The following is a 24998-nucleotide window of genomic DNA, read 5'->3' on the forward strand; positions in this document are numbered from 1 at the left end:
TCTATGATCTCCAAAAGTACAGCCCTTTTGTTTGTCTAAGAAAAGGAAGAATTAGCTGAATCATTCAGGCATGAACAGTGAGGGAGGGAAAGTGGCTTTACCAGTCTTCCTCAGAGGCCCTTTGCTCCTGTTCCTTCTCCTCATCTTCAGCCAGCTCTTGTTCTACTGCTTCCAGCTCAGCAGATGTCCTCTTCAGCAGAGCTGACACAGCATCCTGCTCACAAGGAAAAAGTAGATGAAACCAGAATTGAATGATACATAACCGGTAAAAAAAAGACAACTCTTGCAAGAGCTGCATTACCCTACTGCTCCCTGATGTCAGCAGAAACAGATCACAAGGGTAAGGGGTTTGAATTGTCAGTGTATAGCACATTGAATGATTATTTTTAAACAGAGTAAATCTCAATGAAAACCAATTGGTTTTAAAATGATAATGCAATCAAATATGTTCCTGCCATCCTTCAATGTATTTTCTTGTCTCCCCACTCATACTAGTAATGTTCTTAGCTGAAAAAAAGGTGCTCTTCAAAGTTACACTTTCTATGCAGTTCTCTTAAGAAGGGATTAAAGCAGAAAAGCTTGTTTAACCAGAAGAGTTAGTATGTTTTGCATAAACAACATGTTCAATGCAATGGGGCTTTAAGTAGGCAGATTTGAATAGTTAATAAATAGCAATTTTTAAGGTGTGCATGTGAAAATAAATTATACACTTAAGGATGCTCTTCAATAACATTCTTTCTAAAAAGAAACACAGCTGAAAGGTTTCAAATTGGGAGTACAATTTTGCATCCAGTAAAAAGCTTCTGCCCATCCCCACTCCTGTCTGACACCCCATATAGGCCCTACATACAAAGTCACTTTAGACAAAAGTGCCTGCAAAACAGGGCCTTGGACCTTCAGGGGAGGGCAGTTCACACATTCAAGTAACTACAATGCAACAGCACAGTTGGAGTCTCTGGTTTTTTTTTTTGCTATCACAGTTATAGCCAGCACATTGCTCACCAAGTCCAGTGAGTCCAACGATTGTGATTGCTTGCTTAACAGAAACATGTATTTGTCATTTTGTTCCTTGGGTTTTTTGCCGGGACTCTGCTTGCAAGGCAACAGGTTGTACCACAGAGTACAGGTCTCATCAGAAAGTGATACATCTGCCAGGCTGATCTGAGTCCCAGACTGCACAAAATAAGAAAAGGGAAGAAAATTATTTAAATTTGTTCTGTTTCCTACAAAACAGCTGAAATTCTACTGTACTTATCATGCAAAACAGGCAGCACAAACTTGACATGAACCTGAATTCCCTTTTTAACTCTACAGTTTGTATTTCCCTCCACTTCCAGTTATAGACAAATAGAAATACATGGAAAAGTCCTTCATCTTGTCCATTCTGCCACCTCTTATTTCAGTCTTCAGAATTTCTCCCCACCCCCCATACCACGGGATTGCCTACGCCTGCTCTAGTGCATTCACTAAGGAAAACCTGTGCAGCACCAGCTCGTGTCACATGATCTTTCAGCTGTCCCACCACAGAAATCATCCATATGGCAAATAATGGATGACCTTGCTTGCTCAAACCAGGGAAGGAGGAGATGAAGAGCCAGTAAAAGAGATTAAGAAACCCTTTCATTTGGACAAGCGCTGACATCCACCGAGTTGGTACTCTGGGAAAACTACTGAAGTACTCATTTTGGGCTGTGCCTTGGAGATTAAAATCCTCTGTTCTTTGGTAAAGCGTATTATCTCCACAGCTACTGGGCTGCACACGGAACTCTTGCCAAGACTCTGGTCCTGTTGTCCAGGGCTTTCTGCTGGGGATGGTACTCCCAACTCTTTCATTTGATCTTGCGAATAACCCTTGTCTTCGTTGGGATTTTTTGTTATTGTTGAGTCCTTTCTTCACCTTTGTATCCTGCCTGATGTCGCATTTTTGTTCTGTTGCCCTTCCCTTTCCTCAGGGGAAAACTCTTACATACTGAAAGAGGCCAATACATTCCCCAGGAATTAAGTTAACTTCTACGTTCTGAAAGTGAGGCTATTTCACAGTAGTTGGAACTGATGAACCCCAGCAGATTCCAGCATCACTTCAGTGTGTTGTAACTGAAAAAATCTCACTGTGCTACTAAAATCCCTCTCATGGTGGAAAACTAGAGTTGTACCAGACCATGCAAGAGCAATTTGGAAGTAAATGAAGCATCACTGATTCGGTGATGACTACGATTAACAAGAAAATTTAAAGTGACAGCTTCCAATGGGCTGATCTATAAATGTCATGCCTTTTTACTATTTCAACAGATCATAAAGATCAAAACAGTGTCCATCATATAAACATAATTTAGTTTGTTCTTTGTGAAAAGTAGTGATAATGAGGGTTTGCTCTCTTTTTTTTTTTACTGTGGCTCTTCTTCAGCTTTTACTTTAAAACCTAGTGTTAAAGTAATGTTGCATTGAAGTTTACGGGGGTTTTATGTATAAAATGGCAAAGATGGAATATCAATCTGTAATTAAAGGGTTAAGGCAGTGTTAGAATTATCAAAACACCTTCCATCCAGGATTACATTCTGTATCAGGAGTTTCGGTGAAAGGCAGTATTCTAGGTACTATAGCAACAACTAAGTTATGCTTCAGGCTTTGTCTCCAAGGGCTGTGGAATTTTAGCAGCCTTGACCATCAAAACAAGAGGGGACACTACAAACAAATGCATGCCAAAAAAAGCACCAGAAATAAAACCGCATACCAAGCACTCTTCCCGACGACTTCTACTGACAGCACAAACATCTACTCTCAGTGTCTTCTGTAGCAGTGTTACTTGAGAAATGGCTACTCTGAATATCTCGTTGAATAAAAGGGTTTCCATGGCAGGATGAACTTTAGTGCGGAACAGACAGCTGATATCAGTCGAGGATGGAAGGACTGCTACTCTAATATACCTGCCAGAAACAAAACCAAATCTTTACCTCTGTTGAAACTGGCACTTGCTGGTGATGCATAAGAGAAGTTCACCCCATCAACTTAAGGAGTGCAAAGCAACAAAATAGAACAGGAACTTATCAGTGGAATGGAAAAGAAGTGACAAAAATGAGTCAGAAACTCCTCTTGTCCCTTGCAAAAACATTTCCCAAAAGGGAGTTTCTGTGCCTGGTAAGGTAGTAGCAAGAGAGGTAGCAGTTTCTGACTCTATCCAAGTTTAGTACTGTAAACAATGAAGATCATCTCACAGATGGAAGGAAACATGTTCTTAATGTTAATTAAAAAGAGAAATTTACTCTTCTATAGTTTTTCTGTATTCTTGTGCTAAATGTTAGCGGACTTGGAAGGTCAGCAGAGGAAAGACTAGTTCAGAGAAGGAAGGAGAGTAGTAGAACAACCATTTGTTATTAACAAAAACAAACAGAAAAATCCAGCAAGCACCCAGGCCTCTATCCTTAATGCATCCTTTCCATACCCAGTGGCTTCCTATTTATCTGCCAATCAAATTTAAGGCAATAGGATACAAAGGGAAAGACACCTGCAAGAAAACCAAATTTTCTGAGGATTGATTATGTCCTACTCCAATCTTGCTAAGCTTTTCAACAGTTTAAGGTAGTCTTACAGTCTGTCAAAAAGCTCACTCAAGTACAAGTGTCCCCAGGGCAAGCTGTACCTATTTATACAGATGAGAATTTTCGATTAGAAATTCAGTGGTAACATATTCAGGCATTTCGGTTCATTTTCTACATATGACTTGCACTGTAATTTACTTTTAGACTTTCCATGTTGGTGCAATTTGACTCAAGAACTAATCCTTAACAGACCTCCAAGCTCCAGTTGTTAGGGATGGTGTATCTCAATGTGACTGTGCTTGTCCACTTGCAATTTACTAAATTACCCCTTCCCTTTAAAAGCTCCCTTAAAATACAAATACTGCTTTAAATACCATTTTACATCAATAAGACACTTAAATGTAAAAAGACAACATTGTGAGCTGAAAGGATGCCAAAGCATCAGAAGAATGTTTTTAGTAACTACAGCATAGCTGTTCAGCACTCACAAAGCTACAGAATGTTTAGAAGCACTAGATAAAGCACCATTTAAAAATCCTTTTTATTCCACTTTAGTGGAATGTGCAAATTTCCTGATAACTTCTTTTTCTTGCTGGAATATGCAAAAGCTAAATACTACAACAGTTTGAAAAGTTTTGTACATATTTCAGTACTCTTAAGCTGTAAATCAACCAATTCCTTTAGAGAATTTTTTACAATTTATTATTATATTCTTGTATTTCAACACTACTTCTCAGTGATTGTTTGACTTACACCTTAGAGCCAAGGGGGACAGAAAACGCCGGAAGGTTTCTAAGCCGTACTATGATTATCACGAAACTTGAATTGCCGTGGTCATATCTGTTAAAGAAAGGACAACATGAGGGAAGTTTACTATTCACATTTATGTATAAACAGGAATATTCCCTTTGCTGGTCACTCACCTGAGTCCTATTTGTACCTGAGCAGCCTCTAGAGTTGTTGCATCATCTTCACTATATACAATGTCCTCATTTTCATTTGGTCTAGGAAAATAAGGCAAATACTCAAATTTAGGAAAATTATAGTTAGCTTTCAGCAATTATTAAGGTATGCATACACAGAACCTATATCCATTCTCCTAAACACGCTGATTTAATTACAGCATGCACTCCAAATAAGAATTTCAGAGCCTACACAATAGCAGTGCTTGTTTTAGGGACAGTCACTGCTGGAATAGTTTGACAACTGCAGTAATGATTCAGAAAGGCCTTAGGCTGATTACTGAAGATTACAGGCAACCCTACATAAACTAGTATGAAGAATCCTACAGAAGTTGTCTGGTCAAAAAATAACAGCAAATATGTTTCTTATATCCTGATCACCACAGTGAACCCTATACCTCAACCTGGATTATTTTAATACCATCATTACAACAGTTTTTTCTTGTCTTTTCTATAACCTCTTTTTAAAAATAAAAACATTCCAAAAAATGCTATACAATCTTAAAAATCCTAAACAAAACAAGAAGTAAAACCAGTGACTCTGAGTAGTGTCAATAGAGTCACATGGCAGAACCTGCATAGTTTACATCAAGCTTTCCTCTTGGGAACACTTCTAGCATGAGAAAATCCCCCAAGATTATAAGGAAATGTATATTAATGCTATTCAACCAAATTATACAAGCACAAAAAATAACCCAAATCAAACTTCATTGTTTGGCAAATATGCTGTCCTTTCCATCTAAAAGTACAAATTATTTCTAAAAAAGGCAGGGCTGATTAACAACTTCTGCTGATACTGTGTAACTGATCATAGATAAATTTAAATTTTTGGTGTTAGGACTTGCATGATTTCTCAAACCTACTGTTTCACAGAAGCTTCATATACACCACTATCTCCAGCTACAGACTCATCAGACACAGCAGCAGATACACAAGCTGTTTTCTCCTCAAGCAGATGACCAGCTGTTCTCCTTGGTAAATCACCACCTACAAAAAGGAAAAAGAATGAAAATTAGTCCAAGAGATTAATAGTCAGAAAGAGAGATGAGCATAGCTTAGAAAGTTGTCAAGTTGAAAGCGGTGACCCTTAACTGAGTACCACAGAGTAGTTTTGTTCTGTATCATTAAACATTCTGAGACTGTACTGCTGTTACCACGTATTTTGGCTGCAGATATAACCAGACTGATGAACTTGAAAATGTACTATTATACCTTCACAGAGACACAGACTCCTATGATCACCCTTATGCATTCAGCTAGTTATTGTCCTTCATTATCAACCCTCATTATTCTGAACTTTAAACCAGTATTTGCCATGTTCACAGTCAGCACTGTGGTAACACTTCAGCTACATGCCCAGTGCTTGCCTACTCTTTATTAAATATTCAAAAGTCAGACAGACACCCTCTCCCCAGTGATATAACTGCTAGAAATCCTCTCTGGTTTTCTATCATCAAAAACTTTCTATGCTACAGCCTCTCAATGACTACTTAGCTTTAATCTTCAACTTGCATTCATATGCGAGTGTCATGCAGTGAAGCCACATTCGGCAGCACAGTAAGCTGAGGGCCTATGCAGTCCTTTTATCTGCCAATGGGTGAGGGTATTGGTATGCATTATCATCCCCATCTGAATCATGACTTTACATCCTGTTAAGATGTTAAAATTTAAGGCTCTAGATTAGATGATTGATTGCTGCATTTGTGCTTTTATTTATGGCAGTAGGAATGCTTTTTCCTTGATGATGAAGTGCTCTTTCCCTCCCCCCCCACCATGTGAGGGGTGAAGGTGATGACATGATTTATTGATTACCCTTAGGAATTACCACAGCAGCCTGAATTGACTTTGACAATGACACAGACTGACTGTGGAAGAACTACATGATATTCCAAGTTGGTTTCTGACAGCAGGGACATGTGCAGAGCAGCAAATATCTCTACGGTTCACCTGTACAGAAAAGTCAGACAGCCAGAGAAGCAGGTGAACACTGCATCTAGAGAGCCAGTGCAGTTTACATGACGACAGCAGCTGTACTACCTTCGAGTCTTTGTCTATGCCCAAGTTAAGATTCAGCAGTATTCAGATCTGCAGTCTTGTAAAAACCTAAGCGTGTAGGCTGAAATTTTCTATGCAGGTTTATGCCTCCAGCTGAGTTTGTTCAAACCTTCCCATTCAGCATCACAGCAGTTTCAAGAATGAAATTGGAGTAGAAACACTAAACCAACCCCAGGTCTGTGTCTCACTGTTAATGTACTGAAGTCTCACCATGAGGTCCATTTTACTGTGGAAATCAGAGGTATTAAAGTGTAATTAGTTAATACCTGGCTATTCAAAATTCAAATACTTGTTTTGGCAGCCTTAATACAGGTTTAAAGACAATTTGTATTATGCATATGACGCTACATGAGGAAGTATCAGTATGAAGAATCAAAGGATGAATTTACATTTTAAAACAATAACTACTTACATAGACTTAAAAGGCAACCCGACAATATCCAGAATAAGAGGTCCTCAAAAAGTTAAAAAATGTTAGACAACCACAGTATGCCTTTGAAAATAATGATATATAGAAATAAATTAAAAAAAAAAAAAAAGTTCTGATTCCACATAGCCCAAAGTGCTCCCAAATTCCAAGGCATTTAGAATTCATTTCTCAGACTAGGTGAGTAGCAGCCAGATTGCAAAAACAGACTGAAAATTGTTGTTAATTTGGAAAGGATATGCTGCTGAAATACAGGCAGGAAAAATAATTATTGTTTCAATCTTTTACAATATGGCTCTAAAGTAAAATAACTACTGTGCTACAGCATCCTGAAAAGACAAAGGACAAAAAGACCCTCTCCCCCCAAAATTCCCCTTCCATGTTTTTTCACGTTGCATTTCACAGGTTCAGACCATTAAGACATCAGTCAATTTCTTGTTTTCTTTCTGCACAGTGAAGTAGAGTGGGGACTCCCAGCTTGTACAAAGCATACCATACCTTTCTCTTCTGGTGCCACATTGCTCTGGCCAACATTGAAATTACTACAGTACTGCAGTAAGCTAATCTAATTAGACAACAGATGTTACAACAATTCCTTGAGAGAATTACAAAAATAAAAGCAAATTTCTCATTAAAATATATAACTGTATGAATATGTCCAGGTACTACTATTAAAAATTGGAAAACTCCAAGCACAAGTGTTCAAGCTTGGCAACAAATCTGAACAATGCTCAAGAGCTAGGCCATATTTATTCTAGAACACCAAATTCCTTAGTTAGCTACTTCCCTACCAGCTCAGAAATACAGTTGGAAATGCCAGGTACTGACCAGGTTTCAAATAGGGCTGCCAGTGCTCAGCACTACTGAAATGTGTCTCACTCAGTTCTTCCTTGAGAAAACAGAGCCACTGTGTAACATAAACATGAATGGTTTGCAACATACTTGAAGACAGTGACACAGAATGACACTAGCAAAAATAAATGTGCAGAGAGAGCACAACATACTGTCAGCCCCAACAAAAGGCAGCAAAGCGAGCACTCTAAGACTGAGCACAAGCCATCAATTCTTGACAGCTGGGATTTTTGAAATTCTGGCTCTGCCAAAGGTTTTGACAGTATGAGATGATTAAGTATGTTGCATGGCTTTTGCTGCAGACCAGAAGTGGAATTCATCACACCTAATTCAGCCACCTCAAAGTTAAACTTAACTAGTAACTAAGGGTACCTTGATAACTCACAGTCATTCATCCCTTCTTCCTTAAAGGGAAGTATGCTTTAGGAGACAAGATGTCCTAATTTTTGGGAGTTACCCACAGATGGCAGGGGGAGCCCTAGACTAGCTTAGGACCTCTGTTCTAACTTGGATAAAAAGCTAAAAGCTGTGAAATCCATGTTAAAAATGGGGCAACTCTCACTGTAACTTACATGGCATGTAGTCACCTGTCTTTCTCAACTCAAAATGAACTGCAGATCTTTCAGTGATAGCAGGCTCAAATAATTAGATACACATCACACATAATTCTCAGTCCAGAAGTCTCTTTTACTGAGGATGTCAGTTTGTAACTTACTCTTCAATGAGAAACAAAGGATCTGATTTCAAGTTATCAAACAAACAGCAGAGGGTATTTGCTCTATATCCATACATCCTGACAGAATCTAGGAACACCATGCATCCTCCATGCTTTCAAAATCCAGCTTCAGGTTTTTATGTTACTGTTTTCACGACAGATTAATACATGATTAATATATGAACTTTCTTTCTAAAATAGCTATTGAAAAGTGTAGACAGAATCAGAGTGATTGCAGCTCTCTGCAGCCAAAACTGGAAGTTAGGTAACATCCCTCAGAACTACTGACTGCCCACTATGGCAAGTGCATGCTGATCAAGACACTCTTCAGTTACACAAGGTACCTCTTCATTTCAAGAGCCAGCTGTTAATTTTCATGTTACATATACATTTGACATTACTTTTTTTTTTAATTACCTGAACTTCCTTCATGTAGAGAAGGCAGAGGCTGCCTAACATTTAGATCTTTATCATCTGTAGGAATCTGAGATCCTGCTCTGGCTTCAGAGTCCAATAATATTTGGTTCTCGCAGAAGCTAATGCCTGCAAAATCACCTGAAAGGTCAGAGTCTTCAAAGTCCGTAGTGAGGTGATGCAGAGGGGAATTTTGAGCTGACACTGAAAATGCAGCTTCTAAAACCAAAGGGGAGCCTGGGGGGGACAAGGAGGAGAGTGAGGATCTGGAAGACAGTGATGTCACAGATTTGGGAGGTTCAGTAAATTTGGGATGGTCTGCAGCTGAAGGAGAGTCACTGTAACCCAGTCTCCCATGGGAACTGACCACTTCATTTTCATGAATGGTAGTGATAGGCCCCGAAGGAATGTAACCAGTTTTTTCTTGCAATATGAAATCAAGTTTGTACTGATAGTCCAAATCTGCAATTTGATCGCCTTGGTTATAGTAGAGATCTGTGGAGCTGAGTGAGTTTAGCGATCCTCTGCTTGATGTGTTCAGAGATCCCCGGCTGGATGCCAGGGATCCCAAACTGCTCCCTGAAGACACAGATAACGTACTAGCTGAGAGGCTGCAAAGAAAGCACAAACACGTAGTGATGTTACTAAACTAAACCAGCACAGAACAGAACAAAGAGAGGGAAGCTTGACTGAAACAGCCCTGCAACAGATTACAACCGAAAGCTGCTTGGGGCATTATGCTTTTTAAGCACCCATACCTTGGCACCAGTGTGCCCAACCTGCACACAACCAGGGCAACTTATCCAGCTTATGGCCAGCTGCCTAAGCCCCTTTTCTTCTGGAGAAGGCTGCAGATTTGACAAACTGGTCCAGCAGTAACAGCAGCCTTCTCAGCTATTATATCCCACTGGAAACCTGCTCCACTCTGATGTGGGTGCTCATGTGGTCAATGTGACAGCACAAGGATCCCCAAGATGGAGCTTTTGGCAGCACAGGAGTGTTGCTACCTCTAGAGCAATTCATGCAGCCTACCCCCTGCCCAAGCACCTGGGAAATAAGCCAGATAGAAGACAACTTATAGCAGAACTGCTTCCCATCTGTATGGCAACAGGCACTCCATGTGCACAGTAAATCCAACTATATAAATTATGGCAAAGGCTGTAACATGCACTCTTGTCCTGTTAATAATAGGAGATAAGGAGTCCTGCCAGGCCAGAGAAAGTGAGTGCCACTGTCTCGGTTCTGGAGGACTGCTGGGAAAAAACGTCAGGAAAAATAATTCAAGCAGGCCCTTCTAAACACTTAAAAGTTGTTTACAGAATAGTTACAGAACTATCAACTTAGAAAATTTACTGAAATTATAAAAGTACACCAGGTTTGCATGGTGACAAAACACTTGAAGCTATTACACTTGCATTTTCTTAGTTAAATATTAAATAAATTTTGCTGAGCCTCCAGCTAAGAGAAAATCCTAAGAATGAAGTTGAGACATCCAGGTCCACTACAAAACAGGTTCTACATTATGCAGTACAGTCTCACCTCCTAAGTTGTGAATGCAAACAGGTAGTTAACTTTGTAGTTTCTTCAAGTTTCTGTACCAAATCTTTTCTTCTCTCCTCCAGCTTTAATCTGCAAAGAGATGTACATATTAGTTCAGGAAAGCATTACAGAATAGGCTAGAACATTTTATAGATAAAAAAGAAACAAAGTGAAGATCCCTCATTTTTTTATCAGGTTGCCAGTGACTAAAATCCAAAATACTGTGTTAGCTTTCAGTCTGATCATAAAACCCCCAACTGCTTCAGCAGAGTGACTTTACCTGCAGAATACCAAGCACTGTAACAAACCTGCTGAGTGTACAAGCAAGCACAGGGTTGGGACATTCACACTGTACCAAGGGGAACATGCACCCAATAAAAGAGTAACTGATGAGCACTGGGAAAATAGCTGCAACTTCAGGATAATAAGGTCTGCACTCATACAGTTTTTAAAAGCCATGCTGCAGACTGCCTCCTCACTTAATATAGCTCCAGGAAAAAAAAAACAACCAACAAAACCAGGAAAAAAACACCAAAACAAACAAACAAACTAGAAGAACACTAATACCAGTAATACCAGTATTAGTTTTGATATTGTGAAGTTTAAAATCAAAGCAATCCCTTTAATTTCAGAATCTTTTTATAGAGATAAAGCACAGCAAATCAAAGCAGCATTCAGTGAAAGGTTCTGAGACTACAGACCATATTTAGGAGTCCTTGGTAAAGATTTCTACATTCCCAACAGCTTTGTCAGCACCTCAGAGCCACACAGCATTGTAATGCTTATCATCAAGTTCACCTTTATGAGAAAGCAGGATTTATTGCCTCCTGCTTTGTTAGCTAGCGCAGCTCTAAAGCCACAAAAGAGGGAACTCTCCTATTCCTCTTGGGTAGTAGAAATGATTCACTAACCTTTAGAGTGATTTTTTTCCCCTCTTATAATTCCCTTTTATCACTCCATTTACACTAAATAAATTGCTTTCTCTCCGTGGATTCAGCTAAAATCTTCCTGTAGTTGTGGATTACTGTATTCTCCTCTAGGCCTTGCTCAGTCAACTGATACATGTCACAAGTTCTCAAGCAACTGAGAAACAAGAAACATCAACCACTGTTTTCTTACACAAAGTGAATTAACTGAATGAGATACTCAAGAGTGCCCAGAATTCACTCCCTTTGGATGTCAGATACCAGTAAAAAGACATTAAGTCCCTGATTCAGCAAAGCATGAAAAGCATTTGCTTACACCCATGCTCATTCAATGAGCAAATCTGGGTTATGCAAAGGTGAATAAGTTACCCCGAGGTCAGTGAGAGTGTGACTTCCACTCCACTGCCCACGCCACATGTGCTCTCACACTGCAGTGATGTGTTCATCTGCCAATACCTGCTAAGGCTGTTAAAAGCATACACAGTCTTTCATTCTTTGCTCAGGAAGACACACACACAAGAATTCTTGGTTTCCACACCAAGAATTATGTTCATCTATAGTATCAGACACTATTTCCTATCATTTTACTATCTATTGATGCCTTCTGTCTTAATTTAAAGCCTAATCTATCCTGCTTGTCCCAAGCAAGAATGCTCTTCAGTATCTCTTTTGTGGCTTTTCAGTAGTGAACTATCATTTTTTTCTCAAGGAAGAGGCACAGAAATTGCTCTGTGTTCAACTACTAATGGTAGAAGACAAGAAAGGAAATAAAAGCTTAGGAATTTCTCTGACTGAAGTCTTCAAAAGACACATCTACAGCCACCTCAAGAGGGACATTATAGCAACTGAATTTGTACTATTGAACTAAAATGTTTCATTGGTTTTTGCCTCAAAAGCACAATCATTTATTTTCTTTTACTATCTTAAGGAGGTTGATAAATACAATTTATCCTTTATAATTTAGCACCTGAAAAAAATTCTTTCCTGGAAGTAATTTGATGTACTAGTAATTAAATACAAGTGTTAATACTTGTAGGCTAACGTCAGAAAGATGTTAGTCACAAATCACAAACACAAGCTGGGTGATGAAATCATTTGTGGAAGTTCAAAGAAATGCAGTAAGTCATTTCATTATCTCACAACAAATTGAGATTCAGAGAAAGTTCTTTCATTCTACACCAGGCCAAATGGAAAAAAGACCAACAACTCCATAGCCAAAACTTTAAGATAACGAACCTTCCCTCTTTATAGCATAAGCAGGAACTTTAATATCCAAAAAACCCTGTGTAAACACCTAAACAACCACTGTGTTATCTATTCTGACACTGGCCTCTCTCAGTCTCTCCTGTTTGCACCCCTTCTATTTAAATTAACCTATTACTCACTGCAGAAGGGACTTCAGGTTAGTGAGCCATCTTTCTCTCTTGATCTTAAATTGTAACATTGCTGAGAAGAGCAGAGAATCTTTAAAGAAGATACATTAAAAAGTGCACATACCTCACCTTTCAATGCAAACTTAGATGGACACATTCATTTGTGACAGGCACAAGAGCAGGTGCCAGTTTTGCAGGCAACAGCACAAGCAAGTACTTAAAGCATGGACCTGTTCAAATGACTGTGTTTACTTGGGAGATACTGCCAAGGATTAAAGCAATAATGGAATCTCCCTGACAGGAACTCAGAGGCAAGAAAGTACCAAGTAGTTCTCAACAGTCCCACAATCCAGTTATTACTACACAGTTGCTTTAAGGCTTCTTAAAGCAGTCAGAGTATGCCCTGTCTCTGCCTTTTTGAAGGTGATATGTTATGATCTACACCCTCCTTCTGTAAATTGAATCCATGTACATCTACCACTGGCAATTTCAGCATCCTGCTCCAAAATAACCCGGGGCTATGCTATAATGTTTTTGTTTTAAGTCAGAGCACGTCTCCTGTTTCTTTTCCCTTTAGATATAAAAAAACCCCAAACCACTAAACCAAATGAAAGAACCCTCATCATGTTAAGTTCTGGCACAATCCACAGCTTCTTATGCTGCTGCTTCTTTATCAGTTCCTATGAAAACACTGCAAACTGAAGGCACTCAAGAAACCTCATAGAAGAAAATGGTAATGCAACAATAGTACAATATTCTGAAGATGGCACGGCTCCTCCACTGATAATGGAGAGGAGAATCTCCCTCATCTCCAAGAAACAGAACACTGCTGATTGATCTGAAACAATTAAATGTATTTTTTTTAAATTAACATTTCAGAAAAACTTTCATCATGTGAATCCTTCTGAAAATGAAGATCTACTTTATGTTTATATTAGACAAACCAGAAATAATCCTCAAAATAGCCCGGTGTGAAAAAATTAATGTGCCCTGAAGTCACCAAAGGAGACAGTTTTAATATTAACAGTTGAAGCTAGAAATTCACTGGACATTCGCTGGAATAACAAAAAAGCAAACCAGAACCCACCATAAGTGCTACCTCAACCAGCAGTGCTCAACATATCTTACATTAACCTCAGGGAAAAAAAGCCTAAACCACATTTTCAGGATTAAAAACCACAGGAAAAAAGTTTGAGGAAAAGAGAGGAAAAAAAGGAAGCTCTAACAACTCATTCTGTCACTATACATGGAAAATTCACAATGGGGGACAATTTTACTTGTCCTTGGTACTCCATGTTTGGCATCTGACATGTATGGGAACACAGTCAGGCACAGAACTTTCTCTGGCACTAAAGCAAATCCAAACCACAAGATTCAAACACCAGCTACCTATTTATGGCTTGAGTCAAGATTTAGCTATACAACAGCATATTATCAAAATCTTAGATTCAAAATACTTATCTGTGACTGTGATTTTATTATTGACCCCTTATTCACCATTTATTAATGGAAGTCAGAGAGCAACAGATCCATGGTACTTTAGGTACTACTACCACAGACAGGCAGCTTCTCCTGTAAAAATATAGTTCCCTTTTCTAAAACATATTTGGATTATTAATATAATGTAGTTTAAGCTATTATAAAGTGTAGACATGTTAAGAAAAATCTTGCCTAATACACACATTTGTACTTTGTAAACAAAAAAATCTTCCTTGTTACTCAGCTACAATTTAGGACTCAGCTTCTAATGCTATAACAGGAATTTTGCAATACAGCACCCTGGAGCAACAGCAGGTGTTTCCCAGTAAAGGGAAGTAAGAAAGCCACACAATGCCAATTGTATTACTTCAGTAAGGCATGCCATACTGATACACACAAGGACATTCTGTGTTTATTGCATTTTATGTGGGCTAGAGGTGCCCTTAAATTTATTTCCACTTAGAGCTGATGAAAAGTCCTTTTGTGACAGTCAGCTTTGATTTTCTCAAACTCTGAATATGGCTGAAAACAATTTATTGTGAGACGAGCTTCACTTACTAGTTAGGTAGCAGCAAGCTAGAAAAGTTTTGCAGCAATTATGCTTCTCATCTCAACTTTTTTGGGTTTTTTTCCCCTTTTGGTTGCATTTTTGCTTGTAATAAAACTCACAATGAAAGGCTTCAGTTGTTGCAATGATCGAGATAATCTTTGTAACCTGAGTTCAAACAGTTTGCAGCTATTATCAGAAATGAGTGAATGATGTATTGCCTTCCCGCTGGTATGTTGACATTCCTCAGTTATTTAACATCTGTCACAGGCATTTTCATGCTGGTAACAAGCGCAGAGCAACTGATACTGCAGAGCACATACAGGGTGTTCACATTCTCTCACAGTATTGAAGACTTCTTTGTTTTTCTGCCCACTGGGCTAATAACAAATTTAATTAAGATCTACATAGAACAGTCACTGAAGGAAAACAGCCCATCGTGGCATAGTTCAGGGTCTGCAATGAGTACAAAGGTTAGATTGCAGAAAGCAGCATTTAATATTAGCAAAAGGCAACCTCTTACCTTTCAGCAAGTGCTTGACTGGGTGTGTTTTTCACAGACACCAGCTCTTCCTCAAGCCTCTTCCTTTCTGCTTCTAGCTGCTCTAGCTCATCTTGAGTACGTTTGCGTGGTGTAATAAACTGGAGCTCCTTTAAAAGCTCTTCTTTTTCATTGATTAACATCAGTTTTTCCTTTTCCACATCCAGTGCTGCAGGCCAGGCTTCACTATCTAGCTTAGAGAGTTCAATCTTCAAATTAGCCATGCTAAAATAAAACAAAGCAGATTTGCCTGAGTCCAGCACAGCACACAAAGCCCAGGAAAGAGAGAAGCGATACAGTATTTTGAAAGATATCAGGCTATAACAACATTTTGTACTCAAGGCCCTACTTTTAGTTTTGCTTCCCAAGAATGCAGGCTATGCCAGAGAATCAGGCCACATATTGAGGCCAGCAGCAATATGCATATGCGTTAAAAATTAGTTGCTCCTATTCCAGTTCAAGTAGAAGTCACAATGTTTATTAAAAGCTTTATTAAAAGAAATCTGTCTGGTAACATAGCAGTGGCACCATGCTTTACTCATTCATGAGTATGATGGATTTCTCCTACGCTGTGGGAGGCCGATGGCTCCTCAGAAACAGACACGACCATGGTGAAAGAATGTGCACCATAGCAAGGTGCTCACTTCAGCAAATCTTAAGACAAAAGCATTGCTCTTCTATGCAATTGAAAAAAGGCAATGCAACAGCAGCTATCTAAAGAAAAGAGAGATGAACTCAACAGTTTGAGTTTGTGCAACTGCTGTTCCCATGGCAGTAGTGGGGGATCAAGACCACCAAAGGCCCTGAAGCCCTCAACCCATTTCCAGAAGGGTCTGGAACAACAGACTGCTAGTGATAGCTAATTTGCATAGAAAGTGAGAAACGTAACTCCAGGGCAAGAAAAGCTTGGTTATAAACAGATACCCCCACAGGTGCCCCAGGACCTGGGACACCCCATCAGATGGATTGATGCTGGAGCCAGAACTGGTGGTGTTTGTTTTCTTTGTTTGTTTCCTTCCTTTCTCTCCCTCTCCAATTTCATTCTACCCCCTATTCAAAATCCATCACCACTTGTTTATACTCAGAGGTCAGGGACTAATATCCCAATTTCCATGCCGTGTGCATAATTTACTAGTAGAAGTTTTAATAATAAACTAATAGAATAGGTAAGTTTTTGCAGACTCTTTGACTTTTGTAATTCCTTTTTGACTATGGGCATCTATGAATCTTGGGTGCTCTTAAGGTCCACCTTAAGAGTGGGGTGCCACAACAGGCCAAAAACGAATATTAGCCAGATCTTCACCACATCAGGATAGGATTGTCAGCATGCTGTATCAGATCCTTTTGAATAACAATTGCAACTGAATTCAGCACAGTTATGAACACTCCACCTCTTCAAGACATTCTGCTGACTAAGCAATGTCAAATCTGCAATGCACAAAATTATCTGGTAATTTTCAATTAGAGAAGTTCACTTACAAGATCCTCTTTATCTTAGCTATTTTACCACAAAATAATTGAGAACTTGCACATTTACTATTTCAGAAAAGAAGGTCAACACTTACTAAATTACAGAGATGGTTACAGTGACCACAATACTTGGGGGAGGGGTGTAATTAGGTACTGAGCTTTATGTGCAAACTGGTATGTATCTTCATTATTCCAAGTTACACACACTGAAATTTCGACCCATGTTCTTGGCTAAGTAATTTGTGAGAAAGAAAGATCCTGTGCTACAGTACTCCATACTCTGAGCACTGTACTGTTTCTCCTTTTTTCTCTCTTCCCCCTCCCCCAAGACAGAAGTGGCAAGCTGACTTACTTCAAGGAGGTTTTTTGTTCCTACAAAAGAAAGATAAAATGCAATGCTGGGACTTCTTGGTATCAAGACACAGTCATAAGAGAGGGTGATCAGGTTTTGGATCAATTGTGCCTGAGAAGCAATGCCACCTACCTGCATCTAAATGACCATCCGAAAGTGAACGTTATGTACATGATGATTGTGAGCCAAAATCATGCATGTTCAATATTGAACAAACACAATAGCCTTGGTGTTCTTTGATGACTGCATTGATTATACAATAAGGTTTTATGATCCATGATGAGGATATAAAGGAATACTGTTGTTACTGGTAAGAATGGTAGCTACTACTCTGTATGAGGAAGTATACATTTGAAATCAGGCAAAAAAATAGTTGTGCAGGCTCCTGCCTTTAAAACCTAAAAACAACTATGCTGTTACTTGGTACTTATAAGTTGCAAATTTATTTTTGTAGTTTTCTAAATGATCATGCCACAGTTTTCCTACTGAAATAATATTTATATCCCAGATCAAATGGCATTTTAGGTACAGTTTTCATCTGGGGAAAACCACTATTTTTTTATTTTATTGCTTTGTTCAGTTCTTCATAGTAAAAATACCCAAAACTTTGGGTGTGGAATAATGCTTAGATTTCTATTTCCCTTAAGTTACAAAGAACCTCCACAACAAAAACAATAACGCTTCTGAATAGCTGACAATTAGTTTGGCGACAAGTATCAGAAAATATTACCACACAAGAGAGCTATCCCAATAGTAAATCTTGTCCCAGTATTATGCAGCACTTCTGGGACACCAGAAGATGCCAACTGAACTCTGAATGTTCTGCTTTCTGATGCCCATTTTTCAGTGCTGTGGCAATTCATCAGGATGGCACCACTTTCATGGGCAAGCACCACAAAACTTTATTTGAAAGGCACTCCACATTCATCAGTGGAGCAGTTCCTGACTTCTTTACTCCTCATGTTAAACTAACAAAAAAGAAGCCAACCCATAGTGATAGCAAGTTTTTAAATTATCTGAAGTCTCAGGGGAAAAAAGAAATAATTAAGCCAACTAAATCTGCACTGGAAGTCTGAAGCAGCTCTAAAACTGACAAGCCTTCAGTGGTACTGTAAAGTGAAATGATGATCCCGAAGAAGGATATAATGGACATAAATAACCTGGCGACTGCTTTCATCACAAAGCCAGCTCATTCTATTCCCTTAATCCTGGAACTGCCAGTAATTTGTCACGGTTTTAATTCTGTTTCTTTACATATCCAGCTTAGCACTAAGGAACAGCCGCAGCGTTCCCGAGCGCGGCAGCCCCCGGAAGGGCGCGCGGCGGTGCCGCCCGCTGGATGTCGCTGCGAGCACGGCGTTGGAGCCGCGGCCACCGGGCACTGCCGGCCCCGCGGCCACCGGGCACTGCCGGCCCCGCGGCCACCGGGCACTGCCGGCCCCGCACTGTGGCCGCACGCTCCCACTGACCCCGTTACCTTCGCTTGGCCTCTTCGTACTGCAGACTGAGTCTGACCTTCTCTGCTAAATTCGATCTACTTCTTGCTCCAATCTGTTGAGGGAAAAACCAACCAAACAAAACAAATAGGCTCGTTACTGTGCAAAGCTTTTAAACGAACCAACAAAACCTAGGCAGAGGCTAGAAAAATTACAGTTTAAAGAAAAATAAAATTACCCCCCCCCGCAGCCAGCTCCCCACTTGATGTTAAATGCCTAGCTGAGATCTCATCTACTCAGATGTACAAAACAGTGCTGTTTTCTTCTGAGCCATTTCATATATTTTTAACTACTGTACCACCAATTGCCCATATTCCATCACAGTAAAGCCAGAGCATTTTCAAAGAATTCTTGCAGTGAGTGCACCAAAAATTCTGATCTCCTACTATGAATTCTGTTGAACTCAGAATTTAGAACTATGTCAGAGCATTTCTAAGTTAGACTTTAATAAATTTGTTACAAAACATAGACAAGCTCTTTGTCTGGAAAACCTTGTACACTGTCTTTCTTACAAACTTAGCTTGCAGAACTTCAAAGGTGGTATCAAAATTAAACAGCCTTCTGTATGTAAAATATATCATCAGTGAAACAAGGTTATACTAAATCACTGAAAAAGTAGTTCCACAAACAGTTTTTCATCTGTGTGAAATGAAATTGTGCATTTAAATTCTGATATCTTTTCTCCTAAAAATTAAAAAAAAAAATCTTAATATTTAATTAGGTCTGTAAGGTGAAACATATCCTATAGACAGATAAAAAAAAAAATACTATCCACTTCTGATATTCACTGTACTGGAACTATTTGACTGAATCAGATTGTCATAAATGCTTCATGACAAATGTATAAAGTTCATCTGAATCTTGACTTAAAATTCAAGGGCAAAAAATCAGAAAAGCAATTCTAGTGTGAGTGACTCTAAGTAATTCTGTGAAACAAATATACATATATATCCTATCTGCAACAGTGAACAGCCATTTGATTCCTATTCCATTAACTGTAGCATTCTGCTTCAATTTTTCTTTACACTGGACAAAATGGAAAAAAGCTCACCTCACCAGAAATGTCCGTCTGAGACCCTGTATCCAGAGTTTGTCTGGGAAAACACAGCTGGGAGTTTACAGAACTGGAACTCAAGTCTGGTTCAGATGTTTCAGTGGTTTGATCAATACTGAATTTTTCCCTCAGTTTTGCAAGACTCTGTCCAGGAATTAAAGAAGGAAGTGGCATTAAAGTTCCTTTGCTCTTTACCATGTTTATACCAGTTTATCTCCAAAATATATTTACATAAAAGACTCCACTACAAAAATTCTGGGTTTATTTCATATTAAGCAACCCATCCTTTTAATCAAGCCATTGGTAGGTGACACTAAGGGTGACCAACACCTGTAAGAATGTAAAAGCTTCTCATTTGGGTTTGTGTCTGTTTTGGGACTTTGTTTGTGTTTTTTAAATTGCCAACCAATTATGTATTTTGCTGATTAAAAAAAAAAAAAAGAAATCTGCTTTCAGAAATGGAAATAGGACAATTTAGATTAGGAAAACTTTCATTGATTTAAAAAATGGTCAGGCATTTTAGCATGTACCAATTTTGTCCACTTAATATTCTAAATTGTGCTTTAGAGGTAACATGTGCATTGTACCTTACATACAAGTTCCAAAAAAATCTATATTCTCTAACATAGAGCAGCTCTTTGAACTAGGAATGTCACAGGCTTCAGTTTCTGCATCTGAAAATTTATGTTAATGCTAGTTTGGCTCAAAGAATTTTGAGAATTCCTTAAAAGTATAAAATGCAAAGTATTTATCATCAGGGAAGTGAGTCATGTTAAAACAAATGCACAACAAAACTTGCATTAACCAATCAAAATACCTTCATTAAATCTTGTTTTTCTCTCTCGCCTGAACTGATCGCCTTTCTGATGGACTTCAGTTCCTTCAGGATGGCTTTGGCCTCACACAGTTCATACCCGCTCTGGCCTCCAGACATTTTTTGGTCAATTCTGTGGAAAGAGAGAATATAATAGCAGATAGAGAAAATCATACTAATATCTCTGCTGTTCTACTTCAGGCAGAAGCAGAATTAGAGGACAGAAGGGAAGGAGATGAGGTACCGTTTGCTGCAACGGACATGGAAAGGAAAAATGCCATTGAAATCTCCGTTCAAATACAACTTAATCCTTGGCAAAAATGTCAAGGAGCACAGAGTTATTGCTGACAATACTGTCAAAATTCCCATTCCCACCGTAACACTCTGCAGCACAGAAGCAGCTTTTGGGTACACCTTTCATACTAATAACTGTTTGTGCTCTTTACAGAAGCAGAATTTATTACAAGTAGTATCCTTCCACCCAAACCCACACTGGGACACAGGCAGACAGGCAGGCTTCTTAGTACTAATCAGCCTTTCTGAGCAGAAACATAACCAGCACCATTCTTGTCTCAGCTTCCCTCTAGTTTGCCCTAATCCTGGGCATTAACCGTCTGGAACAGCTGTTCTGCTCAGCCAGCCACCAGGCTCTCTTTATTCACAAAATCTCTGGATAATTAATACCATATGTCATAGATTGGACGATTCATTAAATTCCTGAACTACCAGTGATTTTAGAAACTGCAACTTGAAAATAGTAAAACAACGCTCCCCTAAACTTGGAGATAAAAAAATGATTCATTTCAGTATTTCCATATTTCCCTCAAGAACTACAGTTTGTAAACACATTTCTCTGGTCTCTAGTTTAACTGAATATTTCATAGCATCATGGAAGTGACTGCAGCTGTGCTTCAAAAATGAAAACCAACCAACAGACACCCTGACAAAAGTCAAGCATTTAGTAGAGAATAAATTCTTCTATAATACAATTGGTTTTCTGTTTTTTGTCATCATCCATCATCTTTGCTGGAAGTTAACAACCCTGTGAGTGAGGAATGAACAGATCAGAAGTGATCACAAGCATCCCCTGCAAGAACAGCAACTTGCACAAAACACCTGTAATTGTATTCTATTTTTCTCCAAGTTTTGGCCACAAAAACATCAAAGTTCTAAAGTAGTCTGTAAAGCTGTGAGCATGTCTGTTCTCCTTTCTCTACATTCCAGTTTTCGTACAAACTAAATTGCACTTGTGTAAGGAAATTAATTACCTCTGTGACTTGCAAATCATTCCTATTCAAGGATATATTTGTTTCAGCTTGAAAGTTCCTCAAACTCTTTCATAGGTAGGCACTTACTGTCTGACAATTCACAATTTTTGGTAACTTACCAGGTTGCCAAAATCAAATAGGTACAGGCTACACCAACAGTTGGGATCATGAATGAACAGTTCGGTAACACACCACATGCTGTCTAGTAATATGACATGCCACATTCAAATTGCAACTGCTTTATTCTGTATGCAATTAAGATAGACAAGAAGGATCCCTGATATGTAAGATATTCCATCATCCTGTTTTAAATTAATGGGATTAGTACTGTTTGAAAGTGGCTGACTGAATTTTAAAAACAAACGTCCATTGTGTTTCTGTGGAATGCTGTTGACAGTTTCTGAAACATGCTTTGGATTCCTATCAAAATGGCTTGTGAGCAAGCAGCTTTAAAACAATACTTCATTGTTGAATTAATATAATAAAACCAGCATGACTGGCTAACCTTTAATCCTGGGACAGCAGCACGAGTTTTTATTACCTTAAGCTTTAGAATCAATTATGTCTTTCTTCTTCTAAATTTTACTACAAATGAGATCTGATTCATGGTTAAATTCAATCAACTATCCTTGCTGGTCTTCATACATTTAAATAACAGACAAATCTTACATTTCTGTTTTAGTCAAAATGAAGGAGGATAGAGACTTAACTGGCATCTTCCTAATGTGGTGAGGATTTTCAGTTCTCAGTTGACCTCAAGCTCTTCATACCAAACCCCCACATTTTTCCTCTATTTTTATATGTCTGTAATGATAATTGGTCACCTCCTGGACCAGATTTTCTTTCTCTCAGTTAAAAAAAATGCCTGTTTTATGGAACTGATCTATCAGAATACACAGGCAATGTCCTACAAGATATCTTGGTTATAACTGGGAACTGAACTCCAATCTCTTAGCTCCAAACATAGATGCTGTGTCATCCTTTGCAAGTAACTACTCCTCATTTAGTCCTCTACCTGGACTTTTCCCACCTTTTGTCCATTCTCCGTATATGTTCTGCAAGCTCTCCAGGACAGAGATTATTGCTTATCTGACAGCATCCTGCCGAACACAGGAGGTCCTGAGGAAAAGGGTAAATGTATCCAGACAACATTACACTAATGCTGCAACATTGCTTCTGCTGCTGGAACTAGTGCACTAAGAGCAAACAGCTCAGCATTTTACTGTGGAAATGTATCCTTAATGTATGAGTACACACCACAATGTGGAAAACAGCTAGCATTAATAAATTTCTCTTCACATTAGTCAAAGGAAACACACTTGTTAGCAAGGTTTCCTGCGCAGCATGTTCTTTATGGTGACAATTCCAGTAATGTTTAATATTTTAGGCCTAATTTTGTAAGGCAGGAGCAGCAGGGAGTTCTCAGACTGAAAAAAATTCATTTGCTAGTAATCTAACTGGATAAATACCCAGAAAGCTCACCCGGTTCAGCATCAGTCCTTTGGACACCAGGCATCCCAGCAACTGGAACAAAGAAAGTCAGGCCTCTAATCCTCAAATTGTGACTAATTTCCAACCCTGCAGTGTTGTGTACCATTCATACCTCCAAGAACAGCACCTTTCTCTCTTGCTCTCTTTTGAGCTCATAGGTGGGGAAGAAGGAAAGAAAGACCTAAGTACCTTTTCAAAATTAAAAAAAAAATTTAAATTGGACACAAAAAGCAGCTAATTTTGTCCTTGGGACCCCTGACCCCTGCCCTTCTTTCCGCCTCTTTGCAGCACAAGCTACCCCATGGAAAAAAAAATTAGAGGGGAGACAAATTTCTCATGTTAACACTTGCACAAAGGGGTTGCCATGTCTACAGATTTCCTGTTTCCTAACTACAACAGAGTTACTAGATTCTCCTTTTCTGCCACAGTAATTCTCTCAGATACAACAGATGCAATTCCATGCCAAAGAAAAGAAATCAGGTGACTGTATTAAGTCAGTTTCTACTATTTTCATTTACTCACTGTTGCAGTGTTTCAAAGCCCTGCTCCTTGTACAGCAGCTCTTGCTTCATCTGAGAGAGTTCCCTCTTCAGCTTCTTAACCTTGTGTTAAATCAAAGCAAGAGTTAGAAAGATGCTCTTGTTAAACGATGTAACACATGGCTTTGAACAATTAATGTATGCTCTACATTAGATGAGAGAAAAAGAGTAAATTGCTCTACTGACACACATTAAAAAAAAAGAGGATCTGTTCACTTCCTGATGTCTATGGGCAACATGCTTTAGTATTAAAGGGACACAAGCAGATTAAATCACATTCCTTATTTGTATTGATACCACACTGTGTTATTAAACCTGAGAGAACTTTAACAAGTAATTTACTTCTCACTTGTTAAGCATGCATTCCAACTGTCCTACGAGGACATGCCTGTTTACTTTTAGTCTTATTATATTTTCACTTTTTAATTCCTGGAGGCTCTTCAGTCATTTGCACTGTAAAAGACAAAAAGGACTCTTTTTTTCCCTAAGAATCATCCTTTCTTAGAAAGCTTTACAGACACTGGGTCCCTAAATACATAATACACAACCATTTAATCCAAAGACAACAATCACAAAAGACATTCAAATCACAAATATATGTGTCTATTTAATAAAAATGTCTTCGGAAAATATTCCCTACTTTCCCTCAATTTGAATGGTCAATTGCTTCTTAACCTTAATATTCCTATTTCAGATGTCAGCAGATATGAGCACACTACGAAATATTTATTAATCAAGATTAAATTTAAAAATCCTCCATTTAATTTTTAATGTCATATTTCCCAAATGTATGAAACAAAGTTTTAGGAACCACCTAAAAATGAATGTACTTGAACACAAATTAATCATCAGCATACCCACAGAGACAAATGCCTCCATGAAGTGTGGAGTCCAATATTTTGGTATTTATACGTCTACAGCTAGCTCATTTGTACACCACATACTAACCAGATATTGTTAGGCTTTCTAATTTTCCAGTCATTGAGGTGAAAAAAGAAAAAGCTAAAAGTTCACTGCTGTCACCTACCTGTGTAAAATTCTTGCTTGTTTTTATAAGCTCCTCAGATATTCAACTCTTGAAAAATGTATTATATTAATATCAAGAATTTAGACCACTTTAACTGAAATTAATTTCAGAATATATATCC

At 38.6% G+C, this 24998-nt stretch overlaps 1 protein-coding gene across 2 annotated transcripts in view; it reads right to left on the reverse strand.

Annotated features, from left to right (window-relative positions):
• The window catches only part of WWC2 (WW and C2 domain containing 2), a 95563-nt gene that overhangs the window by 17172 nt on the left and 53393 nt on the right, over positions 1-24998 (reverse strand). For both annotated transcript variants that reach the window (XM_032109915.1, XM_032109916.1), the window contains exons 5-17: positions 23834-23913; positions 20556-20685; positions 19736-19882; positions 18666-18739; positions 15349-15591; positions 10501-10590; positions 8965-9572; positions 5362-5485; positions 4460-4540; positions 4290-4376; positions 2732-2924; positions 1003-1173; positions 102-214 (exon numbers count right to left, since the gene is read on the reverse strand). In XM_032109915.1, coding sequence (XP_031965806.1) covers positions 102-214; positions 1003-1173; positions 2732-2924; positions 4290-4376; positions 4460-4540; positions 5362-5485; positions 8965-9572; positions 10501-10590; positions 15349-15591; positions 18666-18739; positions 19736-19882; positions 20556-20685; positions 23834-23913 — 2141 coding nt within the window. The remainder of the gene's footprint in view (positions 1-101; positions 215-1002; positions 1174-2731; positions 2925-4289; positions 4377-4459; positions 4541-5361; positions 5486-8964; positions 9573-10500; positions 10591-15348; positions 15592-18665; positions 18740-19735; positions 19883-20555; positions 20686-23833; positions 23914-24998) is intronic.

Source organism: Corvus moneduloides, chromosome 5 (assembly GCF_009650955.1).
Source record: "Corvus moneduloides isolate bCorMon1 chromosome 5, bCorMon1.pri, whole genome shotgun sequence".
Taxonomy (NCBI): domain Eukaryota; kingdom Metazoa; phylum Chordata; class Aves; order Passeriformes; family Corvidae; genus Corvus; species Corvus moneduloides.